The 10,698-nt window shown below is 61.0% G+C and overlaps 1 protein-coding gene and 1 long non-coding RNA gene across 2 annotated transcripts in view; one reads left to right on the forward strand and one right to left on the reverse strand.

The window, feature by feature from the left end:
• Positions 1 to 3,215, forward strand: part of LOC125614852 — a 4,053-nt gene extending 838 nt beyond the window's left edge. Inside the window, exon 2 of the long non-coding RNA XR_007345422.1 lies at positions 576 to 3,215. This is a non-coding gene — a long non-coding RNA (uncharacterized LOC125614852). The remainder of the gene's footprint in view (positions 1 to 575) is intronic.
• Positions 3,216 to 3,827: 612 nt separating this feature from the next.
• On the reverse strand, positions 3,828 to 10,309 carry Tmc8 (transmembrane channel like 8). The gene is given in 14 exon segments (XM_015504123.2): positions 3,828 to 4,321; positions 4,758 to 4,836; positions 5,154 to 5,312; positions 5,394 to 5,524; positions 5,637 to 5,820; positions 6,009 to 6,154; positions 6,982 to 7,215; positions 7,463 to 7,633; positions 7,723 to 7,870; positions 8,124 to 8,260; positions 8,730 to 8,812; positions 9,021 to 9,170; positions 9,531 to 9,679; positions 9,838 to 10,309. Coding segments are annotated over 14 exon segments (2,193 nt in total). The 5' UTR covers positions 9,999 to 10,309; the 3' UTR covers positions 3,828 to 4,060.
• Positions 10,310 to 10,698: the final 389 nt, after the last annotated feature.

Raw genomic sequence — 10,698 nt, forward strand, 5'->3', positions numbered from 1 at the left:
TGACTCAGTGGTTAAGTATTCCTGGGTTCGGTCCCCAGTGTCAAAAAATAAATAGATAGATAGATAGATAAATAAAGATAGATGATGTCTGAGCGCTTCTGAATGGGCCCTTATTTGAAAATGGAGTCTTTGCAGATGCAATCAAGTTAAGTGATTTACTTCTCCTCAGTAATCTATGCTGGATTAGGGTGGAGCCTAACAGAAGAGGACAGGAGACCCGGGTGGACACCTAGCAGAAGCCAAGAGAGAGTAAGGGACAGGCTTGCCCTGGAGCCTCCAGAAGGAGAGGGCCTGCCTGCAGCTAGACTCTGGACCGGCCTCCAACACTGCAAGAGAACACGTGCCTGCGTCTCAGCCTGCTGCTAAGGTAGCCACAGGGCACTTAACCACTGAGCCACATCCCCAGCCATTTTTGATATTTTATTTAGAGACAGGGTCTCTCTGAGTTGCTTAGGGCCTCGCTAAGTTGCTGAGGCTGGCCTTGAACTTGCAATCCTCCTGCCTCGGCCTCCTGAGCTGCTGGGATCACCGGCGTGCGCCATGACTTCCTGCTCAGCTCATGGTTTTCTGACCAGGTTCAGGGACTTGGGCAGGAAATGCTGCTTCTTCAAGGACCACGTCCCCTACCGTCAGGTAACCATTTGTCTCCACTGTTCTCCTGCTGCACCTGCCTGGTCAACCACTGGCTGCCCCCAGGGGTAACGGATGTGTCCAGGAATGGACACTTGGCCCAAGGGTCCATTGACCCAGGCCAATTACTGCCCTGTCCCTGGCTCCCCCTCTTGCCATTCTCAGGGGGCGCTGCTGAGGCCTGGTGACTTCAGGAGCTGGTCTGAGGGGTGGCCCTCCTGTTCAGGGAACAGTGGGAAGGGCAACGGGGAGAGTCAGTGCAGGGGTCCTCAGACCAGCTGTGCTGGCCCTTGGTGGCGCCCTGTCTCCCCAGCCACCTTGAGTCAGCTCTGTGGCCTGCCACTCATGGCCCTGAGGATGCAGCCTGTGCCTCCCACCCCTCAGCTACGTGCCTGTCATTTCTCCAAGGGGACAAGGGTATTCTTTCTTAGTTCCCAGCAAAATCCCCATTCTCGAGTCGAGTCTGTTCTCGTTCCTGCTGGGGGTGGGTTGGGGGAGGACGTGAGGCCTGCAGGGGGACCCAGAAGAGGTCTCTTGGGGAGGCCGGTCTGCTGCCTACAGGCCCAGGAAGCAGTGCTTTCCCCCGTCGTCTCTGGGGAATGTATTCAGCTTCCGCGTCCCTGAGGAGTCGCCTCAGCTTCTCTGGATTTGGGATTCCAGGTCAGAGGAGGGCCATGGGCAGCTCCAGGGACATCTTCCCTGGGCCTTGGTGGGACCCAGGACTTTCCCGCCCCACCTCAGGCCTCTGGGGATCACCTGTGTACCCTTCTGTTGGGTGTCATTTCCTGGGAGATGCCCCTCTGTCCACCGGCTGAGCCTCTCTCCATCTGGCAGAGGGGAAAGGGCTGGTTACCTGCAGGTCACCTCTCGAGGGGAGTTTGGGGCGACCCCAGAGCCCTCCAGTTCCCCACCACACAGTGGCACTTTGTGACTTTGCCCGCCCAGGGCCAGTCTCCCCACAGCAGAGGGCCCTACCACCGCCTCCTGTTTCTCTCACATCCTGTTCCGGGAAGGGCCCCAGCAGGCTGCCTGGCCTGAGGGACGAGGAGGCCACAGAGATGGGAGAGCCCTCACCACTGGCGGGACAGTCCAGGAACAGCCAAGGTGGAAGGCGCTGGGACTCCTGCCCTTCCCCTGCAGTGGACTGTGCACCCGAGGAGACCTGAGCCTGGCTTATTGCCGTATCCCCAGGGGGGTCTCTCACTTGTGGGCTACTGGCAGAGTGGGGTCCTCCTTTCACAACCCGTTGGCTCCCCGTCCTCTACAGAAAGTCACTCCGGCCCTGTGGACCCCACTCCCAGCCCCCTGCAGGGCTCCAACACCAGGCTTTGCTCTGACCTCCTCATCTCCGCCGACCTCCCTTTTCCGAGGCTCCACTGTCACCTCCTTCATGAACCCTCCTGCTGGAAGGGGCCCATCCCCTGTTGTCCCCTCATTGTCTTCCTGACTACAAGGGGTCCTGGGTCCCATCCCCACTTCTCCCATTGGGCTCCTTCAGGCCACTCTGCAAAAGGAGCCCTGAGGCCCTTCTAGCTACAGTCCATCAGGACTTGCTCACTTAATCCTTCCGGCCACTCAGAGGAGTGGGACCTCCTCCCCATGTCTTGGATGAGCAAGCCGAGGCCCGAGATTGGCTGAATTCCTCCAGGTCTCTAAGCCTGTCCCCAGTGGTTGGCCAGGTCCACTTGGGTGGAAGGGAGGAGGAGGTGCTGAGGACAGGCCCTTTTTCGTCCTTACAGAGGTCCTCACACTTTAGCATTCCTCTCAAGGGCTCATTAAAACACTCGCTGGGGCTGGGGCTGGGGCTGAGCGGTAGAACGTTCACCTAGCACGTGCGAGACCCTGGGTTCCTGGGTTCCTGAGCTCTTGCTCTACCACTGGACCTGAGTTTGACCCCAGCACTGCCCAAACAAGACAACAACACAAACAAACAAAAAAACATTACTGATGTTTAGAGTTCCCGGTGCAGGAGGTCTGGGCCTAGAGTTTGCATTTCTAACCTGCTTCCAGATGTTGCTGCTGGGGTCCAGGGACCTGTTAATTAACATATGCCACCTTCACCTGGGCCAGGCTAGTGGCCCTCTGTAGACTGAACACAGTTTGTCGGTTTTCCTCGGGGTGTCATAGGCAGCTCCCAGACCAGGACCTAGCACTTAGCACCTAATCTGTGTTCCCTCCTGGACTGCTGGGTCATGTGGTCAGCAGGGGCAGAGGTCCATGGGTGAGAAGCTCGGGAGAGGGGACTGTGGCCTGGAGAATCGCTCAGGGAGGCCTCTGGCAGCAGGAGGAGCTGAACTGGCCAAGTCTTCATGATCACATGAGAAGCCCCCAGCCCCAGGCCATCGGGCCAGAGCTGCCTGGATGGTGTCCAGGCAGAAATGCAGGGAGACGCTGGAGGATTTTCAGCCATATCCTGGGCTCCTTCTGGCCTTCCCTTCTCAGTTCTCCATCCCAGCTGCATGTGAGAAACCCCTGGATGATTTAAAAAGTCTGGAGGGGCCGAAGGGGTGGCTTAGTGGTACAGTCTCTGCTTAGCTCCTGGGAGGCCCTGGATTTGATCCTCAATAAATGAATTAAAGTCCTAATGCCCCTGGCTGTGCCTGGACCAACACCTCAGAGTGGCTGGGAGGGGCCAGCTCCTGACAGCTCCTCAGGGTCGTGTTCTCGGAGGCTGGGAACTGTGGGTTCAGTAGCCCTGCCTTTGGGGCTGTGATGGTCAGGCCAGCTCCTGCAGCCCACACTCACAGCACATGGCTCCCACTCACCTCACGGGGATCAAGGTCAGCTCAGTGAGCAGGCTGGAGGACAGGTTGTGTGGAAGGCTGGGTTCTGGCTTCCTGAGGTGCCCTTGTTGACACAGGTTTGAGAGGATGGGACAGTGAGGAGCCTTCAAGGGAGGGGCTGACAACACCCTCCCATTGCAGTGAGCCCTTGTGGTCACGGTTGGAATGGCCTCTCATATGGGTCCAGTGTGGCCTTGCAGCCCATGCCTCTGGGTCCATTCACATCCCAGCTCTGCCCCTTGTTGACCATGGCCGGGACCTTTGTGGGCTCCCTACATGTGGAGGGCCAAGTGGGTGGCATGCAGGAGGCCCAGCCTAGGGAGAGGGTTCCAAACTACGGCAGTACACCGTTGGGTAAGCAACTTCTGAGCACTCCCAGTTGATGTATTTTGAAAGTTACCTTCAGCCGTCACATACTAATATACGTGTGTATTATAAAACGTCAACAGCAACAAAAAAGGAAACTCGAAGGGATAAGATAAAAATATAGATGATAGAAATTTCCGTATGTCTTCCTGCTGGCCCTCTCTGGGGAGTTCTGGGGGAGGCCCGGGAGCAGGGAGGGGCAGTGGTCACCAGGGCTCTGGAGCATGGGCTAAGAGGGCCTGGGGAGGAAGTGGGTCCAGGCAGGGCACGTGGGGTCCGCGCTACAGAGCCCCGCCGCTGGGGTAGCGGAATCTGGAGGAGGGGCCCGGACACCCGGGGCTCAGCCCAGGGGGAACAACCCGGGAAGGGCCCGGTCGGGGGGCCCTGGGGCCCGGGGATCCTGGGCAAGGGAAACCGGGGTAGAAGGACCGTGGGCGCGAAGCTCGGGAGAGAGGGGACTCGGGCCCTGGAGAATCGCTCGGGGCCGGCTCTGGCAGCAGCCGTGACAGGTCCTCCACCAGGTGCCACTTCTCCCGGCCTTGCTGCCGGAGAGCGAGAGGCGTTTGTGGGCCAAAGCCAAAGGCCACGCCCACCAGTTCCCAGCCTCGGCTCTGCCCCGCCCATCCCCAGGTTACTCTCCAATGCCCGCCCCTGACGTGTCTGAGGCCCCGCCCACAGGCCCCTCCTCCAACGCGACCAGAGGCCCCGCCCTAGACCACTCCCAAGACCGCCTCCTAGTGACCATAGGCCACGCCCCCGCTCCCAGGCTGCAGGGTGGAGGAGCTTCAAGTCCTGCTCCAGTGGAACCGGTTGCTCCCTCCGCTTACCTGTCTTTACCCCCAGCCAAGGTCACCCTCTTCACCAGGATAAAACCCCCGACAACCTCAACCTCGGGTCGGTCCCAGGCCTCAGGCCCCACACCCCTGAGAGGGTGTCCTCTGAAGTCCATGTCCCCTCCCCAGCCCAGCGGACACTCACCGACACCAGCTGCTTCCGGAGCTCATGGATGGTTTTCGCGTTGGCGCGGGACTGGGACACGCACACGGTCAGGACCAGGCTTGGGGAGGACAGGGATGCAAGGTCAGCCACCCTTCCCACCACAGGGGCCTCTCTTCCTCAAGGGGAGACAGCATCTCTCGCCCCCTCCCGGGGGGGGGGGGTTCTGCAGTTCCCCTGACACAGGAAGCCGAGCCCAGAGGCTCCTGCTTTACAGGGAGGCACGTGAGGACCCCCAGGCCACCTCTCTTGGGGAACTTGCTTCCCCGGGCAACTCCTGTCTGGTTTCTGGATCCCAGGAGACTGGCCAGGGGCTGCCAGTCCTATTCCACCCCCAGGGAAAGGGCACCCTCCCAGGGGTCCTCCACCCTGAGGCACCTGAGCAGGATGAGGAGGGGGAAGCTGAAGGCGTGGGAACTGAGGTAGTTGAGGGCACGCTGGCCAGGCAGCGGGAGCCACAGGGCCACCACCTCAGGGACCACCTGCCAGGGGGCTGAGTAGTTGGTGAAGAGTCCACAGTCCCGGGAGGAGTGGGTGCTGGAGAAGGAGAGGTGGAGACACAGTTGTCAGGGCCCCAGGGAGGAGCTGCCTCTGCCGGCCTCCCAGTCCTCCTCTCACCTGCTGACCACGTAGCCCAGGGGCACTGCAGCCAGGAGCAGGCCCAGCAGCAGCACCAGCTGGAAGAAGAAGGTGGAGCTGGAGGCACGGAAGAGCCGTGGGGAAGGCCTGGAGTTCCTCAGGAGGGTGTACTGGGGGTGAGCAAGGGTGAGCAGGAATCGTCAGGCAGCGGCCCCCAGTCTGAGGCCCAGGAAGTGAGGGGGAGCCCAGCTCTCCTGCTCCCACCCAACTGGGTGCCCTCACCTTCTTGATGTAGAAGGTGAGGAACAGGAAGATGCTGTTGAGCAGGGGGAGCAGGGGGCAGAAGAAGAGGCCCACCCAGGTGACCGTCTGCCCTGCCAGGATGTCCAGCACATTCTTGGGCACCAGAAACTCCTCTCGGTCCAGCCAAGTCCAGAACCAGCCTGAGAATCGCTCTACCAGCAGCCTGGCAGGGGGTGTCCACGTGCCCACCAGGCAAGAGGGGTGTGTGGGCCACATCAGTCATGGCCAGGGACCATTACACCCTCGCCCACATGGAAATGCCTGGCTGACCTTGGCTGTGTCCACTGGCCATCCCCAACCATGCCCACGGTAGCCCTGGGGCATCCTCCCTGGGGGCCCCCCATGGCTCACCTCCGAGGCAGGCTGACCAGGAAGGCGAAGGCCACGGTGAGGAGGAAGTTGAAGATGATCAGCTTGTACAGCTCCTCGCCCACTGCGTTCTCCCAGCACTGGGTGCAGAGGAGGGGGCGGTCAGCACCCACCACCACCAGGCTTCCCTGCCCCACCCACTCATTGAGGGGTTCAGGAGCCTTTCCTCCAGTCGGACACAACCTCGGGGTTAGATTGGAGCTGGGTCCCCCAGCCAGGGAGGCTGCATGGCCTGAGTGTGTGTGGAACAGGAGCACCCCCTGGGTATGGGCAGCGGTGTGGCCGCTCTGCTCCCAGCTTGNTTCTCTTTTCTTTTTTTTTTTTTTTTTTGGGCAATGCTAGGGATTGAACTCGGGGTGTCACGCACGCTAGGCAAACGCTTTACCACTGAGCTGCATCTCCAGCTCCCATGCGCACATTTCTAACCTACTACAAAAATAAAGTTTCAAGGCCAACCACAGTTGATGTGAGGAAAGCAGAGGGAAAAGCAGGTCCCAGAGGGTCGGGTAGCAGGAGGAAGGAGAAGCCGCTGGAGCTCAGGATCCTGTCCAGGAGGAGTCCTTGGGAGGAGTTTGGAGCAGAGACAGGACCAAGTGCTGAGCTAGGAAGGAACATGGGCTGCAGGAGGGCTTGCATTTGAACCTGTACCCAAAGGCAACTTGAGGTCAGGCCTGGCTGGGCACTTCACCCTGGGAGGCTGTTTCCTTGTCCACCCAACGGGGATGAGGGTGGTAGGGACTTCTCACGCTGAGTGCTGGTTGTCAAGTTAGGGGTGTAAAGCCCTCAGGGAGCTGTGTGCCTGTGCTGTGTTTTTCTAAGTGGGCAAAGCCTGTTGCAATGTCTCCTGGACAAAAAGCCCCTGTCCCTCTAAATGGCTGGTGGTTGGTCCAGAATGGAGGCTTCCTTCGGGGCCGAGGAAGCCCACCTGCCTGCCCTCTGGTGCAGTGGTTAACACAGGGAGCCTCCCGGTTTGGGACCCCCAGGTGCCAGATGACAGCCAGGACAGCAGGAGACAGACTCGTCCCACAAGCCCCCGAGGGTGTGCTTACCAGATGAGGGTGAGGTTGACCTCGGTGCTGGGGGGGTAGTTCTCCAGTTGGACCAGGAACACAAACAACAGAGGACCCAGGAAGTTGACCAGGGCGATGACCCCTGGGGGGAGATATTGTAGTACCACGAACAGGTCCTCCTGTGGGGTGTAGCAGGTCAGGGAGCCTGCAGAGCAGGACCCCGTCCACTCCCCGGCCCCTCTGGCCCCTTAGACATGACATGGGTACAGGCAGGATCCAGAGCTCTGTCAACAGGACATCCACAGGCCAGACCACAAGGTCATGGCCGCTTTGACTTCTTTGGGCCTCAGTTCCCAGTCTGCACAGTGGGATTCCTGTCCCCTCCCTCAGTCCTGGCAGAATGAAAGGAAGGCAATTGCCAGGTACCTCCTTCTTGTCCTGCGAGTACTTGGTGGCCCAGAAGATGGCACTGATGGCCCCAACCACCAGGAGCCCGATGAGGACGTTGACCCACAGGAAGGTGAGCAGGTGGCAGGCCCTCTGGGTGGGGGACCGCTGCTGCGCCAGTTGGAGGCGCCGGCCCTCTTCCAGCTCTGCCTGTGAAACACACACTCGCTCACACATGCCCTCACGCACACACGATTCATTCGCACACTGCTTCACACTCGGTTCCCTCTTGCACACACCTTGAATTCATTGCTGATTTCATGCTTCTTGATGGTGGCCGCTTCCTGGACCCGGATGCAGAAGTCCCAGGAGGAGAAGACCTTGGCACTGAGAGGCGCTCTGTAGTCCTGGCCCAGGAGAAGCCTCTGTGGCAGCCCCTTCACCATCCTGGGGGCACAGACTGCTGTAGGAGGGGCCTCCCCCTCGGCCTTAGCAGTGGCCCAGCTCTGGGCTGGGCATGGGAGGCCTGTGTGTGGGGCTGGGGACATAGTGGCCCCTGCTCCTGAGGTCTGCAGCTGCGGAGGCATGAGTTTGGGCTGAGGAACCACCAGGAGCCTTACTGAGTAGGAAACGGGGGTCTATCTGCTATCTTGAGGGTCCCCACCACAGGAGTGGGTGTCAGGGCAGACGGTCTACTCACCGCCGTAGGGTCCCACAGAAGCAGAGGAGCAGGCAGGCCAGTGGGCTGAGGAGGTAGGCCAGGCGGATGCTGTATGCAGAGCTGCTCTCGGGCGCCGCCCGGTACCCGCCATAGAAGAGATAGGTGTTGGTGAAGGCCTGGGGACGAGGAAGGAGACCCCGAGCAGGTGCGTCCAGGCTCTGTACTGAGCCCTTCCTAGGGGGAACTCCTCACCCACAGTAACCCACCAGGTGAGACTGCTCCCACCTTGCAGAGGCTCAGAGGTGAGGCAACTTGCTCAGGGTCAGCTCTGGGGAACAGAGCCAGGATTCTGACCTAGGGGTCCACCCTGAGGGCCACTTGATGGCTTCCAGTCCCAAAGGCCTGGACTTTACGCTATGGGCTCCTGTTCCTTGAACCCCCAACCCCAGCTGTGTTCTGAGGGCCCCAGGTGTGTGTGGGTCTGTGCTGCACATGTAGCAGGCCCAGGGGAGGCCAGCCTCTCTCTGACCCCACTGTGGGCCCCACCAGCCTCTGTGGCAGACCTTTCTCTAGAAACCAAGAGTCCTTGGATGGGGCAGGAGCCTCCCAGGACCCCTGGACCATGGCCAGGGTGACCCCACTTACCCTGCCAGTTAAAACATTCCAAAGTTGATTGTGGAATTTCGGAATGCCAATCTGGGGCTGGTGGCTGCCAGGGCACTGCAGGGCTGTTGAGGAGGGGGAGAGACCAATAGAGAGAAGTCTCCATGACAAGGGCAAGGGCAACAGTCTGCCCTCGTGAGTCTAGCCCCAACCCTGACACTGTGGATGTGTCTGAAGTGTGCCATGCAAAAGTCAAGGCAGGGTAGTCCAGGCTGGGCACAGGCAGCATGCCAGGGTGTGCCCAGAGGATCAGGGGGCGGCTGCAGTACTCACTCAAGTTCTGGGCGGGGCCTGGGTCCGGGGGGCGGAGCCAGGCCAGGGGCAGTAGCACCATGCTGGCAGTCAGCCCCACAGTCAGCACGTTGAGCAGCAGTAGGAAACGGAGGAAGGTGAAGTAGGACTGGATCCCGGTGCCAAAGAGGCCTGTGGGGAGAAGAGCAGGGCGGGCGAGGGAGACACAGGTGCACCGACTGGGATCCGACTGGGCCAGGGCATGGGCTTGGAGTGCCTATCAGCCCACTCAATGGGGGTGCCCAGCTCGCTGACCTGCACGAGGCTTCCCCGCAGTACCTCCGGGGGCCACCAGAGGGTGCTGTCATCCATCGTGGTTTGCACCTGCCTTTGGGAGGCTGAGGGTGTGTGTGTGAGAGAGAGGGTGGAGGGGCTGATCGTTGCGGGTGGACCCCGGCAATGACCGGAGGGATGGTGCCCTCTTCCTTTCGAAACTGGATATTGGGACCCCAGAGATAGGAGGTGGGAAGTAGGGGTCGTCGTGGGTCCTACCTCCGATCTCGTAGAGAGCCCCCTCCCAGAGCCCAAAGCCCTGGGCCAGCCGGTGCGCCGCCTCCCCCAGGCGTCGTCGTGCGATCTGCCACCTGCGCTGCCACCGCTGCCAGCACGAGCTCTTCACTCCATTCGGCTCCCGCAGGTGCCTGGGATGGGGTGGCGACGGGACGCCCCTGAGTCACCCGTCCTGCCCACCCCGCCAGGCAGAGGGCGCCATCGGGCTGCTGGGGTTTTCCACCCTCTATCAGACTGGGCCACCTGGAGGCCCTCCACTCCCACGGCCCCCGCCCGGCCGGCCACCCACCGGATGAAGCGCTTGTCCACGATGGCATAGGGCAGCGTCCGCACCGGCGCCCGGGAGGCGTAGAGCCGGTCCATCTCCTGCTCCCACAGCTCCTCGCCTGCAGGCGGGGGTTCTGCCTCCCCCGGGGCCTGCCCCGACTGTCCCGACCACTGCCGCAGCATCCTGGCCGTCCCCCTGCTCCCAGGAAGAATGTGGGTGCCAGGTGGTGAGCCTCGGGGCCTTGGCCCAGGGATGCCCCGAGTGAAAAGAGAATCCTGCAGGGTCAGGATGTGAATTAAGTCCAGCTCCACCTCTCAAAGCGACACATGGCATAGGGCCTCAGTCTCCCCATCTGTCAAATGGGGTGAAAGGTCAGAGAACATGCCCGCTCTTCCCACTCCCTAGTCACCTGTGGCCACAGGCCTTGCAGGTCACCCTTTGCAAAACCACGTTCTCGCCCCTCTTCATGTGCCCATTCCCCTTCAGGAAGACACCCTATTGCCAGCCGGGACAGTTCTAGGATGCGGCAAACTGCAGCACCCCAGCTCTGGACGTCCTGGGACCCCGCTCTGTCTTCCTTCTGGTCACCCAGCCTCCCAGGCCTGGGCTTGCTTAGGGCCCCTCACCTGACCCAGGAGAGGAGGCGTGGCTACAGCCCCAGCCGTGGGAAGGGGAGCAGGGGACCCCAAGGCCGCCTCTGCAGCGGTTATGACACCCCACCCCAGGCTTTCAGACTCAATTATTCCACTTTCCTCCTCCACCAGGCTCTGCATCCAGCTCACCTGGGGACCACCGAGGCGCCCCCTCCTCTGGCTGCCGCCGCCACTCCAGGCAGCGCTGGGAGGGCGGGCGGCTGGGGTCACATGACAGGAACCCTGCCCT

This window comes from Marmota marmota, unplaced genomic scaffold (genome assembly GCF_001458135.2).
Source record: "Marmota marmota marmota unplaced genomic scaffold, marMar, whole genome shotgun sequence".
NCBI classification, from domain to species: Eukaryota; Metazoa; Chordata; class Mammalia; order Rodentia; family Sciuridae; genus Marmota; species Marmota marmota.